The following is a 17,321-nucleotide window of genomic DNA, read 5'->3' as shown; positions in this document are numbered from 1 at the left end:
TTAGAAGGCCAGATCCTGAAGATGAAACTCAAATATTTTGGCCACCTAATGAGAAGGAAGGAGTCACTGGAGAAGGTCCTAATGCTGGGAAAGATTGAGGGCAAAAGAAGAAGGGGATGATAGAGAATGAGGTGGCTGGATAGAGTCACCAAAACAGTAGGTGTGAGCTTAAATGGACTCTGGGGGATGGTAGAAGAGACAGTAAGGAATGTTGTCCATGGGATTGCCATGGGTTGGACACGACTTTGCAACTAACAACAACAAACCTGGATAACCTCTACTAAGGATGTTCAGGTCCAAGTTAAAGATAAAGACACTCAAGACATCAGTGGAAGACTTGAAGCTGCTTATCAATATTGAGCCTCTGGGTTGGTGTTGTTCAACATTGGCATGCTTAAGATGTGTGGACTGCAACTGCTAGAATTCTCCAACCAGCAATTTGGGGAGGTTTTTTAAAAATTTATTCAATTTGCATGCTGTCCATCTCGTATGAAGGTGACTCCAGGCACCTGTAAATCATTAAAGATGAAGTCCACACATCTTAAACATGCCATGGTTGAGAAATACTGATTCTGGACCCAGAGATTACCGGAGTCAACTGTGCAAAGCGTTTTCCATGTTGCTGTATTTCTATTGTAATTATTTAACTCGTCTCTCAATATTCATCAATGTATATAAAGGATCTTCTATAGATTTGACACAACTCTATTCTCTTTTGTCTTCTCATGTTCAATATTTATAATTTATTTTTATTTTTATTTTCAATTATATGTAATCTGCCATGACTTTCTTCCTTTCTCTTGTATTTCTCTTTCTACAACTTATATCAACACATAGATAATTTGACACAGTAGGAAGAGAAAGAGCTGCCATTGTTTCTTACATTTTCTTTCATTGATATTCTTTTGAGTTTTTGTTAATTTAAATTCCCAGAAATAAGTATGAGATGTGTGATATACAGGATTTTGTGAGTTACATTATTGCATTTGGGACAGAAAGCATTCACAGAGCATCTTTGTTATAAATATTTTTGGCATGACAATATCTGTAGCATCACTGAACAAAAAGATTGCAACTTTTATGTGGGCTAGTGAAGAAGATTTGTTGTTTTGTTCTCTCATATACTTGTAAACAGGGCCGAATTTGTCACAACTATAATTAATCCTGAGGCATACTCATGTATGGTCTCAAACAAAATATTATGTATTAAATTTATATCCCACAATGGCCTAGTAAATGGGATTATGTTGTAAAAATCAGCAATCAATCACAGCTCCTAGGATTAAAGTTCAGTTTTGTTCTATTCTTTGAGGTACATTGACCCATCTGAATGAGACTTTGGATGAACTGAGTCTGGGACTTCTCCTTTAAGAAGGCCTAGATCAGTGATGACTAACCTTTTTGTCATCATGTGCCAAAAGTGTACGTGCATGTGCACATGCGACAGCTCCCACGCACGTGCCTGCACTCATAATGCAATATGTGCATGACACGTACCCCATGCGCCTGCCCCCTGTGTGTGCGCACACTCCCCACGCACTCCCCGCCCCCCATGCGTGCACGACACCCTGCGCCCCATTTTGGGCTAGTAGGTCTCTCTGCAGCCTTCTGGGACCAAAATGGGCCACGGGGGGATGAGCCACACACACACACGTGCTTCCCCCCACCCTTAGCATATGCACGGCAGAGACCTGAAAATCAGTTGGCTGGCGGGAGGCGTGCACACATGCATGGTGGAGCTGAGCTTGGGCGACAGCTCGCATGCCTGCAGTAAAGGCTCTGCTTGCCCACTGTGGTCGCGTTGGTGGATGATCTCTGGAGGGCAAAGGATGGGGGTTGTTCCTCCATCCTTGTCCTATTAGACCTCTCGGCGGCCTTCGATACCATCGACCATGGTATCCTATTGCGCCGTCTGGAGGGGTTGGGGGTCGGGGGCACCGTATTACGGTGGTTCCGCTCCTACCTCTCTGGCCGGACGCAATGTGTGTTGGCAGGAGAGGAGAGGTCGACCGCGAGGCCCCTTATCTGTGGGGTCCCACAGGGGTCGATCCTCTCGCCTCTCCTGTTCAACATATATATGAAGCCGCTGGGCGAGATCATCCGTGGTTTTGGGGTGGGATACCATCTGTACGCTGATGACACTCAGCTGTACATTTCCACCCCAAACCACCCCAACGAGGCTGTTGAAGTGATGTCCCGGTGTCTGGAAGCCGTACGGGTCTGGATGGATGACAACAGGCTCAGGCTCAACCCCTCCAAGACAGAGTGGCTGTGGCTTCCGGCTTCCCGGTTCAACCAGCATATGCCATCGCTGACCATCGGAGATGATCAATTAGCCCCGGTGGAAGGGGCACGCAATTTGGGCGTCCTCCTTGATGCCCGGCTGTCTATGGAAGATCATGTGGCAGCCGTGGCGAGGGGGGCGTTCCACCAGGTTCGCCTGGTGCGTCAATTGCGGCCCCTTTTGGACCGGGAGGCCTTGCGTACAGTCACTCACGCGCTGGTGACGTCTCGCCTGGACTACTGTAATGCTCTCTACATGGGGCTCCCCTTGAGGTGCACCCGGAGACTGCAGTTGGTCCAGAATGCAGCCGCGCGGGTAATTATGGGGAGATCGAGGTTCTCCCATATAACACCTATCCTGCGCGAGCTGCACTGGCTTCCTGTGGCCTACCGGGTGCGCTTCAAGGTGCTGGTTACCACCTTCAAAGCGCTCCATGGCACAGGGCCTAGTTACCTGCGGGATCGCGTCCTGCCCCATACATCCCTGCGACCCGTCCACTCACACAGAGAGGGACTACTCCGGGTGCCGTCCTCCAGAGAGTGCCAGAGGGCAGCGCCCAGGAGTAGGGCCTTCTCTGTAGTGGGCCCCACTCTTTGGAATGACCTCCCCCCAGACATCAGGACAACAACCGACCTTCGCTCCTTCCGTATGAAGCTGAAAACCTACCTGTTTCGACTAGCTGACCTGGCATAATTCTACAACCTCTCCAGCCCAGGGCATTTTTAATTGGTAATTTTAGTTTTTAAGGGTTAATTTCACTGGGGTTTTAACTTTTTTAGGTATTGTAACTTATTTATTTATTCTTACCTCCTCTGTACGCTATATAATACTTTTGTACGTCGCCCCGAGTCCCTGTGGGGAGAGGGGGCGACTAATAAGTTCAAGTAATAAATAAATAAATAATAAATAGGTTCGCCATCACGGGCCTAGATGCTATGTGTGCTCTGGAAGGGTCAAAATAGATTCAAAGATCAAAGGGATGGCACTGCCTATGATTTGATCCATTTATGCCTCCCAACACTCACACCCTCACATGTTAGCCATTGTGGAATGTTGTGTTTACACTAAAAAGTTTCTTCATCCATGCTTTATGTAAAGTTGGCTGTTTTTAGTATCTATGATTGCTTAGAGACATATACTAGCTTTGCCCCGATATAAATTTTTCACTCTTCCATATGCGTATTTTATGTCTTGTGACCTCTCTCTTTGCCATGGGAAGTGTTGTGATGACAATATCCATCATTTTCAGCTGGTGCAGACATCATTTTTTCGGTTCCTCTGGAGGGCATCCAATCGGGAAAGGCTGGTCTAGACCATTGCTATTCTTAGGGTTGCCTAGTATTGTGTATCCATCTGTTGTGACTTATAGATAAATTACTTTCAGAAGGAATAAATATTTGACTCTGATGAGAAAAATACACATCTTTAAAGTGGTATAAATAACTTATCTAAAAGCCATTAGCTCTTTTTAACTTACATTGAGTCAGTAATTTCAATAGAAATGAAAAGATTTTGTTTAGTTTTAGTGTTTCATAGAAAAGCTATTCTTTGAACGTTAAAAAAAAAACCCTTATGCATCTGATTGTGATAAAGAGAGTGTAAGTGAAGTTATTTGACAATTGCAATTTACTGTAAAGCTTTAAAATATATGTTAGAAACAGCTCTGCATATTTGAGCAAATCCCCCTATTTCTGCTATGTAAAAAAAAATCTTTTAAATAACACACAGATGTTTGATGCTAATCTGTGCCATTTATGCTTTTACTGTGAATTCCTTTCTGAAAAGAGAAAAATTCTTCTGCATTAACAATTATGCAGAAGAACTTTCCTGAATGTTTTTTTTGGCTGCTATTATTAAGAAGAAGAAGAAAACTATGTGTTAACAGCTGTTGGTGTGTGAGAGACTCCTGCCTATTAAGGCTCAGGAAGCATCTGGTCCTTTCTAACATAGAAATAGCTATCAATGAAAATAGTGGTGACTGTGGTTGTTTTATTGAATTTAAACTGGTGCCTGAGATTTTAACATATCCATCTGGTAGTGTGGCTGGGCAATGATAGACTCCTGAAGAAGGGAATAAATTATAGTTTTAATGGCCATACACCATACACTTTAATTATTAGTTCATTCTTTCCCAGCTTCTTCAAGCTTAGAGGAGTGAGAGTTTATTACTATCACATTAATATCAAATAAGGACTAGTTTGATCTACTAGTTAAAACACCATATTAGAAACCAGGAAACTTTGAGTTCTAGTCCCACTTTAGGCATGAAAGCCAACTGGGAGACTTCAATTCAGTCACTCTTTTAGTACAACCCAATTCACAGGGTTCTTGTAGTGAGGATAGAAAACTAAAAGAAGGAAGGAATATTAAATATGTTTTCCTCCTTGAGTTACTTATAAAAGTAATAAATGGTAGGTAGATCTTATTTTTTTACTTTTACGTGTTTAAGAGCCTACTGACATCCTACATTTTTAGAAAATTTTAACTAGTGTGCTTATAACTGAATTGATGCTTCTTTAGAAAAAGAGATGGATGCAATTCCAAGAAAGCTTATATTGCAGCTGCTTTCTCTTAGCTGTTTATAGTCTTTAGAGCTTTCATATATATGCCAGAAACATATATAATATTTTACTGTTTCTGTTTGTTTATTGTAAGTGAACTTGGAAATATTTATGGGTTCTTTAAAATTTCAGAAATAAGTTATGAATCCTGCTGCTCCTCAGGTTGATTCTTCAAATTTATTTGACCACTAGTGAAAGGATTCTAGATTGTTTATCATTATATCCTATTTCCCCTTTCCAACCAAAAATTGGTTCTCCTTACATCAGGAATAGGTAAAATGCTATACCCTATTGGGTATAGATTGGGGTTAACATTTAGGGCTTAATTGCTGGGTTCCATAGCCTAGGTCAGCGATGGCGAACCTTTTTTGGCTTGCGTGCCATAAGTAGGGGGAGCGCAGGGGGGTTGTGTGCGGGCGTGCCGCACCCATAATGCAATGTGCGACCCCCCAAGTGCGCATGCACGCACTACAGACACTCCCCCCATTTTTACATGCTTTTTTTTGCCCTCCCCAGGCTCCAGATGCTTTATAGGAGCCTGGGGGAGGGCGAAAACAGCCTCCCCGCCCCCACGGATGCCTCCGGAGGCTTCAGGGAAGCCTCCGGACGGTACCTGAAGCCTTCGGAGCGCTCAAAATGTCCCTCCGAGCAAACTGGACGTCACTTCCGGTTTCCTTGGAGGGTCGTTTTGAGCACTCTGAAGGCTTCAGGGACCGTCCGGAGGCTTCCCTGACACCTTCAGAGCACTCAAAACGAGCCTCCGAGCAAACTGGAAGTCACTTTTTGCCCTCCCCAGGCTCCTATAAAGCTTCTGGAGCCTGGGGAGGGCGAAAAATGGCTTTTAAAAAAATGAACTCAGCTGGTCAACGCATGCATGTGCACTGGCCAGCTGACAGGGCAGCGCCTCACGTGGCCTGACAAATGGCTCCGCGTGCCACCTGTGGCACACGTGCCATAGGTTTGCCTTCACTGGCCTAGGTAATCCAGAAATGATTACAAAGGGAACTGCAGCCGAATGAGAAAGCAGAAATCTAATCTAATGAAGATGTTGAAGAGTATTGGGCCCCAAGGCTCTGTTTAAGGCCCAGTACCCTTCAACATCTTCATCAAAGATTTGGATGAGGGAATAAATGGAGAACTCATTAAATTTGGAGATGACACCAAGATGGCAGGAATAGCCAACGCGCCAGAAGACAGGCTTAAGATACAGAAGGATCTTGACAAACTTGAACATTGGGCACTAATAAAATGAAATTCAATGGTGAAAAGAGTAAGGTTCTACATTTAGGCAAGAAAAACGAAATGCACAGGTACAGTACAAGTGGTACCTTCCTCAATAGTAGTAACTGTGAGAGGGATCTTGGAGTCCTAGTGGACAACCATTTAAATATGAGCCAGCAGTGTGCAGCAGCTGCCAAAAAAGCCAACACAGTTCTAGGCTGTATAAACAGAGGGATAGAATCAAGATCACATGAAATGTTAATACCATTTTTTAGTGCCTTGGTAAGGCCACACTTGGAATACTGCATTCAGTTTTGGTCATCACGATGTAGAAAAGATGTGGAGACTCTAGAAAGAGTGCAAAGAAGAGCAACAAAGATGATTAGGGGACTGGAGACTAAAACATATGAAGAACGGTTGCAGGAACTGGGTATGTTTAGCTTAAGAGAAAGAAGGACTAGGGGAGACATGATAGCAGTGTTCCAATATCTCAGGGGTTGCCGGAAAGAAGAGGGAGTCAAACTATTCTCCAAGGAACCTGAGGGTAGAACAAGAAGCAATGGGTGGTAACTAATCAAGGAGAGAAGCAACTTAGAACTGAGGAGAAACTTCCTGACAGTTAGAATAATTAATCAGTGGAACAGCTTGCCTCCAGAAGTTGTGAATGCCCCAACACTGGAAGTCTTTAAGAAGATGTTGGATAGCCATTTGTCTGAAACGGTATAGGGTTTCCTGCCTAGGCAGGGGGTTGGACTAGAAGACCTCCAAGGTCCCTTCTAACTCTGCTATTGTATTGTAATGTAATGTAATGTAATGTAATGTAATGTAATGTAATGTAATGTAATGTAGCATTTATTCCTGGACTGACTTGGATAACTGATGCCTGATGTGACTGTCAGTGGCAACATCCCTTTTTCTTTCATACTTGGAAAAAAAAACAGTAAACCTGGAGATGGGTGGATAACTAACTGGAATCCATGGTGTACCAACACTTTTTATTTTTTTTTTTACTTTGTATCCTATAATAAAATGTCAGTTCTGCATCACATGTGTCCTTTGGCTTAATTTCATTTGACTCTCAGACCATTTTCAAAACCCTCTTAAAGTTCTGTCCTCTTATAAGAGCAAACTCAGCATCCTTTCCTGGGGAGATAGGTGGTTGGTTGTGAGCGAGCTCAAAAACAAAGATGGGGGGAGAGGGAGAATATATAATATGTATATAAACCAAAGGTGGTATTCTACCGGTTCAGACCGGTTTGCCCGAACCAGTAGCGGAAATTCCAGATGGCTTTGCCTACTCTCCCCGGCTCTACTGCATCCCGTTTAAGTTCTTTTTCCGTCAAAGCGCATGTGCGGAAGGCTGTGCTGATGCATGGATGTGGCATGTGCGAGCGTGCGGGTGTACTCACATTTACGAATCAGTAGGTAAGGTAAGTCAATACCACCCCTGATATAAACGTATATGTGTGGGCTCATCTGATTTTGGCTTGTATCCTTCCACTCTGCATATTGCCTTCTACCTATTGATTTCTAGGGCAGTGTTTCTCAGCTGTAGCAACTTTAGATGCCGGCTGGAGGATTCTGGGAATTGAAGTCCAGACACCTTAAAAATTGCTGAGCTTCGAAAATGCTGGTCTTGGGAATGTGAGCATCATTATCCATTTCTGCCTTGAAGTCGACACTACAATTATTTGGGTCCTATTCCCTTTGCAATATTTGGCACCATCTGTTCATGTCACCCTTTTATTTTTTAATTATTCACAATGCTACTGAACAATGAAGCTTTACATGCAACCTGAAGTTGGAGGCATCTTAGTCCAGCTGTCAGACATCGTTCAGCACTGCTGTGGTAATTGAAAGAGCAAACCATAGCGCCTGTATTGAATAACTGTAAGACAGTGACAAACTACTTTTTGGGCCTAAAACTGTTGCACCCACTTTTTATTGCAATTGTAATAACGGTAGCAGTGTCACAGGCGAAATTGATCTTGTGTATCCAGATCAATTTTTTGCATGCTGCCATAACAGATATTGTACAGATTAAGTCCTGAAGTATGAAACACAAAAATACAGAATGTATACTTTGTCTGCTATTTGAGGTTAAAATCTCTATTTTCAACTTTCTTTTGAAAGTTGCTAGCTCTCATGATTTTGAAGATGTTGACACCGTGATGGACAGTTGTGATTCTAGTTCCCTGCAGCTGATGTTATAATGAAACTGTTAGTACTTTTAGAATCACAACACCCTATTTTACTGCAACAGACTAACATAGTTCACCCTTCAGGAGATGTTTGAAAAGCTTGGTAGCAAGACGTGAACTGATGTCAAGTCACCAATATTTTATTTTTGCAGCTGTTCTATGGGGAATTTCCGTGTCAAGTTGTTAGTGTAAATTATGTTAATGGTGTGCAAATAGGACAGTCAAACTCCAAACCTTTGCCTCTCTTTATGTTTATACCATTGTCTCCAGATTGCCTTTCACTGTAAGAGAGGATAAGAGGGAAACATCCATGAACTTTGATAGGGCAGAATCAGTTTTAGGATTAAAAAAAAAAACCTCTTCTGATTTTATTTTATTTTTTGCATGTTTTTGCCATGAGGGGAAGAAAGATGGATCTGGAGTGACTCATCTTCTCTTGTTTGTAATTTTTTGAATTCTTTTCAGAAGAAAAAGGGGAGACAATCCTACATATACTGGCTTTTCAGGCAATTATGAACTCCACTATCTGGAGTTTCATTTCTTCTGAATAAGCTATGTACTTATCTATGTAAAATGAGTCCAATTATTTCCCACTATTTCAGTGATGGTGGCACCATATTTTGTTAAGTTTAGTGTCAAATACAGGTAGCCCTCTACTTACAACCATTCATTCAGTGACTGTTCGAAGTTACAACAGCACTGAAAAAAGTGACATATGATCATTTTCACACTTTTGACCATTGCAGCATCCCAATGGTCACATGATCAAAATTTGGACAGTTGGCCATTGGCATGCATTTATGATGATTGTAATGTCCCAGGGTCATGTAATCACCTTCTGACAAAGTCAACAAGGAAGCCAAATTCACTTAACAACCATGTTATTAACTTAACACCTGCAGTTATTCACTTCAGAACTATTGCAAAAAAAAATGTAAAATCAGTTAAAGCTCACTTAATAACTGTCTCACTTAGCAGTGGAAATTTGGGGGTCAGTTGTCATAAGTGGAGAGGTATCTGTAAAGACATGCCTCTTCATGTTTTTTGTTATCTTGCCGTATCATTTAGTAAATTGTTACCAAGCAGCTGTTTTATGGCCTCAGATATTGCAATTTGGCATGATGCCATTTATTCCATTAATCTGGTTTTTTTTTAATAAATAGGTAAATATATGTGTGTATGTTGGTTTTATCCTCTGCCCCATGCATTTGTACAAGAATTTTAAGCTGTAATATTTAAAATGAAAATATAAACTTTATACCTAACATTAAAATTAATAAAAATTGTAAAAAACCGTTAACATTTTGGTGAAAATTATGTATGTTTGTCATTTTAAAAAAATAGTGGGAGAATAGGAGCCAAACATTCTGTGCAGTATAAGGCTCCATGAATGATATTCTGACAGTGGGAGTATTTTCACAGGCGCTCCCCTCTGCTGATATAAGCTTCTGGATTGGCTCATCATGGAAAAAATTAGTTCTTCATCTGTAATAGTACCTTGCTTCCTATGTAATCATCTCAAAGGGGTTTACAAATAATCTTCTCCTTCTAAATTCAACAATGCGTCTTGTATGGCAGCTCTTCGTTTGCTATTTATCTTCTTCAGCATGTGGTAAACAGTGGTGATAGAATGAGAAAGCTTTATTCAGTTTTCCATCTCAGACAAGTGGAGCTGTGTGATAAATGTATTGAACTGGACTTTTATACTGAACCAACTCTTGGGCTGTTCTCTTTATTCAGAGTAGATTTTGCGCTTTAGCCAAAAGTTTCTTCAAAATTCCCAACCAGTATCTTCCAGTTGTTGTTGAGTAGGAGAGCCACAATGGTCAAGCAGCATACACCCAAAGCTTGTGGCTTTTCTTAAACATTGCCAGTTTAGAAGAACTGGTTTAGTAGAATAAATGCTCTTGTCATTTCACATGTGTACTTTTGTTGCTGCAGTTACTGTTGAGCTGAAAACCTTCCATGATACTTAGAGCTTCCAAGATTTTTAAAGCAGGTCTCTGGTGCATGGCTTGCTTATGCCCATGTGAGTAATCAACTACCTTAAGATCAGTCATGGAGGCATTGTGTGATGTTCAGCAAATAGGCAGGAGCACAAATCTTGAACCTGAATTCTTCCAAGTAAGTTGTATTCAGCCTTCTACTTCAGTTGTTTTTGATGAATTAGAGACTGTTCAGTAGAGAATTGATAAGTCAGTATGTATACCACGGCTGGCTGGTGAATTCTGGGAAATGTTATTCATAAAGTTGCCAACTTTAGGGGGGGGAAACAGATCGATAGTGAAAACAAATTTGTTTCATCAGACTTAAGTATTTCCACTTAAGTTTGCTCCAGCAAGTTTTTTGCTTTGTTGCTTTTATATATCACAAACTTCCCCAGTACTAGTTGAGGAATTATTCGGGTTGCTGCCCGAATACCTTTAAAAGTTTTTGGGTGGAGAAGGAAGCTATGCTCTACTTTCATTGTTTGTTGTTATTGCAGTGTATTATTTTTATAATTGTACTTCAGGAATGCATCAGTGCCTGTGCTGGCCTATCCTGTTCTTAATGGATCAGCAAATAAAATTAAGTTACAATTTTAATTTAAGAGTACTCTAAAAAGATAGATTTCTTTTACCTAGTTATAAAGTTAACCTCAGCTTGCTTTGCCTACATATTTATTCATAATTATATTCTTGTAAGAGAAGTGAAGAACTTTAAAAGTCAAGTTATATGACAATGAAGAGGATACATTTTGTTATTAAAAAAATGTTGCCTTCCTAAGAGATACTGACTGTATGCAATCTGACTGTAGTAATGTAATCCTATTGAAGTCAATTAGATATTGCCACTTGAAGGACTATTATTGCTTTCTAAGCATCTCATAAAACAATACAACAAATTTTTATTTTAGACAATTTGTAATCTTGGTTGCCTACATAAATCTGTCAAAAGCTAATATGTTAATTTTTCCAGTAATTATTAGTTCATTAATCATATAATGGTTGTGTATATGAAGGTTATAGGTTCCCTATAATATTTCCAAATGAGAATACTGTAAGGATGAGAAAATGGTTGAATGAGTTTGATTTCTCTTTTAATTATTTATTTGTTGTGATTCATTTTGCTGAATTTGATGTTTTTAATAAAAAAATTGGACTAAAATCTTCAGTTTAATGTACATTCCTCCAAATATCTTCATTCCAACTGTGACTGGCATATCCATTATTGATCAGTCAATCGGTTAATTAAATTTATCTGCCACCCATCTCACACATTACTCATCCTAATATAATGCATTTTAATTTATAAATAAATAAATATATTTTATATTTATATGAACTAATTAAATCTCTTTAAACTGGTAAATATCTTTTAATAAGTAAAGTGTTAAGTAATGTTTTAAAGTGTTCCTGCTTGAGACGGACAATCTAAAATGGGATCAGGAATCAGATATGGGACAGCAAATTTTAGGAATTGCTACAGTTTGGTCTTATATTTGGAAAGCTCTGATATTTTAGTAATGTACCATTGCATTTTGTCTATGTATAATGTTTACTTTTCTCTCTCTGTTCTAATTTCACATCTTCCTATATGGTTTCAGGTGTGTGCTATCAGAAAAACTTTTATGGTCTTTAAGAGAAGACCATACTTAGTTTAGAGCAATTCTGCTATGGAATCCAACGCCTAAATTCTTTAGTTCCGAATGTTAAGGATGTTAGCAGACATGATTTCAGTTTGGTATGGGTGGTGACTTGACCTGCCTGCCAATCAATTGATGGTGTCATTGGTCTCCTACATTGTTTCAGGTACCAATTACTTTCCCCATTGGTTGTGAAATTTTGTGTGCTGCTTAGAAAGTTTTAATCAGGGACGAGCTCATTTCATGTCCTGAACAGTTTTGAAGCATGTCTAATAATGTCTTTAAGATTGCCCATATAAATAATATATTTAATAGAAAAAGTATTCTCCTTATGGCTAGAGTCCAAGTTGTGCACCTGCATGCATTTCAGCCACACCCAGATATAGCTATGCAAGCCAAGCCATGAAAAACCGGTATTTTCTATTTGTGAATCATATCTACACCCTGATATGCCAGAACATTTGCTTATAGATCTGTTTCAGTGCACACACAATGTGTATGCAGAATAAAGGCACTATTTGGGAAACCGTGATGTAAGTTTGAGGGGGGTTTCGGAGATATTGCAGAAACAAATAATATGGACTCGAATGTGGAAGCGTCTTCTAATTCGCTCCCAAAGAGACGACAGAAAAAAGGGAATTTCTCATCTCTTTGCTGTTCCTGTGGCAAACACAAAATCAACCAGGTATTATGAGAGCATTTTCCTGCTTCACATCTGTAGTTTCTTGTGCTGCTTCCAGGTATCATCCTGGCTTATGAAAGAAAGAAAAATTCTATAAATCTATCTGGAAACGGGGAACATTGTACTTTTTTGAGCCAGTATTTCGGATGTCTAGGAACTGATCACATATGCTTTAAAAGATGAGGTGTTTGAATGAGCTTAGAAATTTAGTTTTGCTAACTGTTGCGTGTAATATTCCAAAACTCCTTTTAAACAAAAATCAGAATCCCACTTGTTTAGGGTGTAAGGATATTACTGCAAATATCCTGTGATTTGTAAAATAAAGCATAACTTTTTAAGGTGAACTTTTATGGAAAGGGTAGAAAAACATCTTTGAAGATGGCACATTATAAAGAGAAGTCAGGAAGAATGTTTACTTTATGACATAAGGCATTCATTTTCCTATTTGTTTGGTGGCTATTTTGTTAGTTGCTTGGATTTCTTCTTTCTCTTTTTCAGATTATTAGGAAAGGATACATTTAAGTAAATGCGTGCATAGTCAGAGAAAGCAGCACAGAAAGTCCTTGACTTATGACCACAATTGGAAATGCAATTTCCATTCTACGCGTTGTTTTCATTAAGTGAGCCACATCCAATTTTACAGCAATTTTGCTGTGATTATTAAGCAAATCATATAATCTTAATCCTGCAGATATGGCTTCCTCATTGACTTTGTCAGAAGACCCCGGGATAGCGGTAAATAGTGATCATGTGACCACCCAGACATTGCAACTGTTATAAGTTCATGCCAAAATTCTGCCATTTCAGAATTTTGATCATGTAATTTATGGGAATCTTGCATCAGCCATAAATAAGAGGATTAATCGTAAATCATTTTTTATCAGAGCTGTCATAAATTTGAACAAATGGTTGTAAGTTGAGGGCCATCTATAGGTATAGAGGAAATAGCACCAAGTATTTTGAGGAAGGTATGTGAATTTGGCAAAGACTTTAATGAGTTTTTTGTTTCTATCCAAGTTTATTTTAAAGCTTAAGCTTCGGATACCTGCAGTTTTCAGGAGTTGTAATCAGAGATGGCTATGGGGACTGCAAAAAGAAAAAGAAAAGAAAAGAAAAGAAAGAAAGGGGGGGGGGACTTCTCAAGAAGCAACATAACTCCCAAGAATTCAAGATGCCTACTAAAACATTAAAAGAAAAAAAATGAAAATAAGAAATAACATGTTCACAGGACTTGATTGCTTGCTGGTTTAGATTCTCTTTTCAGGGGGAAATAAAACCTCTCAGGTTAGATTTTAAGTATGTGAAACAATAAAGCAGGAAGTTTGAATAGTGCTGAATTCTTTTCTATTGTTTCAGTGTCCACCATTAAAAAAAATTCAAAAATCAGAGATAGGCCTGTTGTATCAATGGTCAAGAATTTTAAATTATAAAAGAGGTAGTCTGGAGTGTTTGAAGGCATCAAATTCCTTACCTCTGCCTACAGGAACAGGAGTTCAATTTAAGGGAGTTTGTCTTGAAATTAAGCATTGCATGTTCAGTCTTCTCCTTGTCTATTTAAATATGCTTCACTGAAGTTATACAAGTTCTGACAAATAAGAATAAATAATGTATATAGCTGGCTTTACAAAAATACTTTACAAGGTGTATTGCTTCCATTGGGTTAGATCTTTGTCATATTTGTTTTACTAATCGGACTTAGGCAGCCTTAAGGTAGCCCAGTATTCAATTTTGAACTGAACTGGAAGCCACATCTTTCAGGATCAAAGTTAATATTTTGTGTGACTACCTCCACTCTCAATACACTCCATTGAACAAACAATGAAATACTTGAATGAATGGGTAATTGCTGATCAGTTGAAGCCAGTCATCCTCAACCTATTGTGTTCCAAATGTGGTGGGCAGTAATTTCCAGAATGCCTGTATTAAAGGCCATAAAGAGAAAGGTCTGAAACAGTTCATCTTTCTATTATTAAAAGTGATGAAAAGGTTGTATCTGTGAAGCCTACAAGCTGGGACAAGAATAATAGTCCTATCCTATGTTTTTCCCTGCCTAGGATTCTATTAGTACATTGTGCTTGAATTATGAATGTGCACATCAGATAATCTACTCTATGCAAATATTTCTCAATGTCCTTTCCTAACCCAGGTACATTCTGGAATCTATTTAACATCCGAGAGGAGACTAAACAAATTTATTTTTAGTAATCTCGTCCTCTCATTTAAGATAATTAAGAATTCCAGATTTTGTGGCTTGTAACTTATCCTATTCTTCTTCTTTTTGGAGACCACATCTCTAGGAATCTTGGAGAACTTAAAATAATTTTTACTGGATAAATATTATTTTAGAGTGGCTTTATGTATCTAATCCAGTAGATCAGCTTTCAGCTGCAATATAATTGCGGCACTTTAGCACCACAGTAAAATTTAGGAAGTACTTCATAGCCAAACAATTAAGATGAAAATTTCTTCAAGCAGACAGAACAACTACTACTAATGAAAGCAACAAATATGGAATTCCTTTTACAATTTAGCATAATGATAAAAAATTGCAGGGACAGCTCTGCTTTTAAAATCCCTTTTAACTAGCATTAATAAGAAATGGGTTTGGAGTAAATGAGACTTGCAGGAATGAATTAAATTGCAATAAACCTTTGTGATCAGGAGGAACCCTTTCAAGCATTACAGTCACCAATTTCCTGTTGGAGTTCATGCATGCTGGTAAGAAATCCTGGAGTATGAGCCCACCCCATTAGAATAGCAGCCCGTTGGAGAAGACTTAGTGACTAGATTTATTAAACATTTGTGAACAGGTTGAAGTGCTTTCTGTGCTTTTATGTCAGTAATATCGTTTTATTAAACCTGCCCCTGGCAATGAAGATGTACCCTATACGTATAAATTCCTTTATGTGTTGTTGTTTTCCAGAGAATGAAGGTTTTATCACTCTTGGTTTTGACAACAGTAATGTAATTTTGTCTGCTAGAAAAGACAATGCTTAATTGTATTAATGAAAAGGTCACGGTTCTAGATTATATGTGTGTACAGCTAACTATCCCTCCATCCCTCCTCATGTTGTTTATATGTTAGAGACAGGCTGGTGAACCTTTTCAGGCTTGGTATGTACGTGGTGGCTCAGTGGCCAAGGCGCTGAGCTTGTCGATCACAAAGGTCGGTAGTTCGGCGGTTCTAATCCCTAACCGTGTAACCGAGTGAGCTGCCGTTACTTGTCACAGCTTCTGCCAACCTAACAGTTCGAAAGCATGTAAAATTGCAAGTAGAAAATTAAGGATAACCTTTAGTGGGAAGATAGCAGCATTTCGTGTGCCTTCAGTATTCAGTCATGCTGGCCACATGACCACATCTTTGGATAGCGCTGGCTCTTTGGCTTTGAAACAGAGATGAGCACTGCCCCCTAGAGTCAGGAACGACTAACACATATGTGTGAGGGGAATTTTTATGTCAAAACATATTGCCCCCCCCCCCCAAAGCCATCCTCCCCAGGGTCTTCTGTGCACTTCTTATTTTTGAGCAATGTTATTTTCTGTTGATAGGCCTCAGTGGCTTACCTGAAGCTTCTGTGGCGTACATGAGGTTTTTGAAGCAGCTCCAGGGACTGTTATTCTGTTACCTCCTCAGCCTCCAACCCCCCTGAAAGGATGTCCTCTTATAATTTTCAGAGAGCCTGAATAAAGCCTCTTGCATGAATTTCAGAAGATTTGGAGGCCATGTGAGAGCACATTCTATTCTTGTGCAGCTTCCACAGCCTTTGAAAATCTCATGAGAATGGTTTGTGGTTCAAGAATAGCTGTTGTCAAGTGTAGGTAAATGCGGGTATGCCATTCAAAATATTGTGGCATAAAACTTTGACATGCGTATCATAGGTTCGCCAACATTGGGCTAGTTTATACAAATGCTGTTCCATTAGATACAGTTTATGATTCAGTGCATTATGGAAAGCAAGCCATTATCTTAACTTACTTTGTGAACTAGGCATCACATTATTTGAGCTTAGTAATGGTGTTTTCTTAATTAAATTTTAGCGTTTAGTGTGTTGTAAAAATCCAGGATTAAAGAGACTTAGTGGAATGGGCGTAGTTTGCATTGTTCCTATCAAATTAATTGCTTAAAACTAGACAGAAGAACCTTCTGTAAGGGGAAGAAAATATTTTCTCCCAATTCTTATGTGCTCTACTTGTCCTTCAGCTCCCACTTTCCTAAACAGATGAACACCAGAGCTTACTCGGATCAGCAGGTTCCAAGTAATATTTGTAAGTCTGTAGAAAGGAAAAAAAGGGGAGAGGAAATCCAAGCCATTGTAGCCTAGATCTGGTTGCAATTTAATATATTACTCTTTCTGTAAAATATAACCCTTTCCTTCAAGAACAGAGAAATTAACAGCCTGCAGATTCCACATCTGCCAAGTTTCCATACAAACAACAGAAGTGTTTTTGGAATTTTTGAGGAGTATTATATAAACAGAGACATATTTTGAAAGAACCTTTGAGCAAGTTAGATAAACTATTAGATGGGTAAAGGTCCATTGTTTGTCAGCATTTCCATTTTCCTTGTTACAGAGTGAAATGGCTATGGACACACGTTTTATAAGTTTCAAGAAGTTTATTCAAAGAAGTTTTGTTCTTGGTTTTAAGTTTTTGAAAGCAACTTATGCTCTAATCAATCCACATTGCAATGAACATCCAAGCGAATGACCTCAATGAATAGTTTGGCTGTATGGCCAATTAGAAAAAA

The 17,321-nt window shown here is 39.2% G+C and overlaps 1 protein-coding gene across 9 annotated transcripts in view; it reads left to right on the top strand.

Moving 5' to 3' along the window:
* KIAA1217 overlaps positions 1–17,321 on the top strand; it is a 255,677-nt gene that overhangs the window by 32,964 nt on the left and 205,392 nt on the right. The window contains exon 1 of one of the 9 annotated variants that reach the window (XM_081969857.1): positions 12,405–12,577. The exons of the other annotated variants lie outside the window; for them this stretch is intronic. Within the exon in view, the coding sequence (XP_081825983.1) occupies positions 12,470–12,577 (108 nt within the window). The 5' untranslated portion in view covers positions 12,405–12,469. Of the gene's footprint in view, positions 1–12,404; positions 12,578–17,321 lie in introns of those variants that run through there. 9 annotated transcript variants of the gene reach the window in all.

This window comes from Natrix helvetica, assembly GCF_964273705.1.
Source record: "Natrix helvetica genome assembly, chromosome: Z".
Taxonomy (NCBI): Eukaryota; Metazoa; Chordata; class Lepidosauria; order Squamata; family Natricidae; genus Natrix; species Natrix helvetica.
Note: the sequence above shows the minus strand (reverse complement) of the source record. Positions and strands in the feature narration are given on the sequence as shown.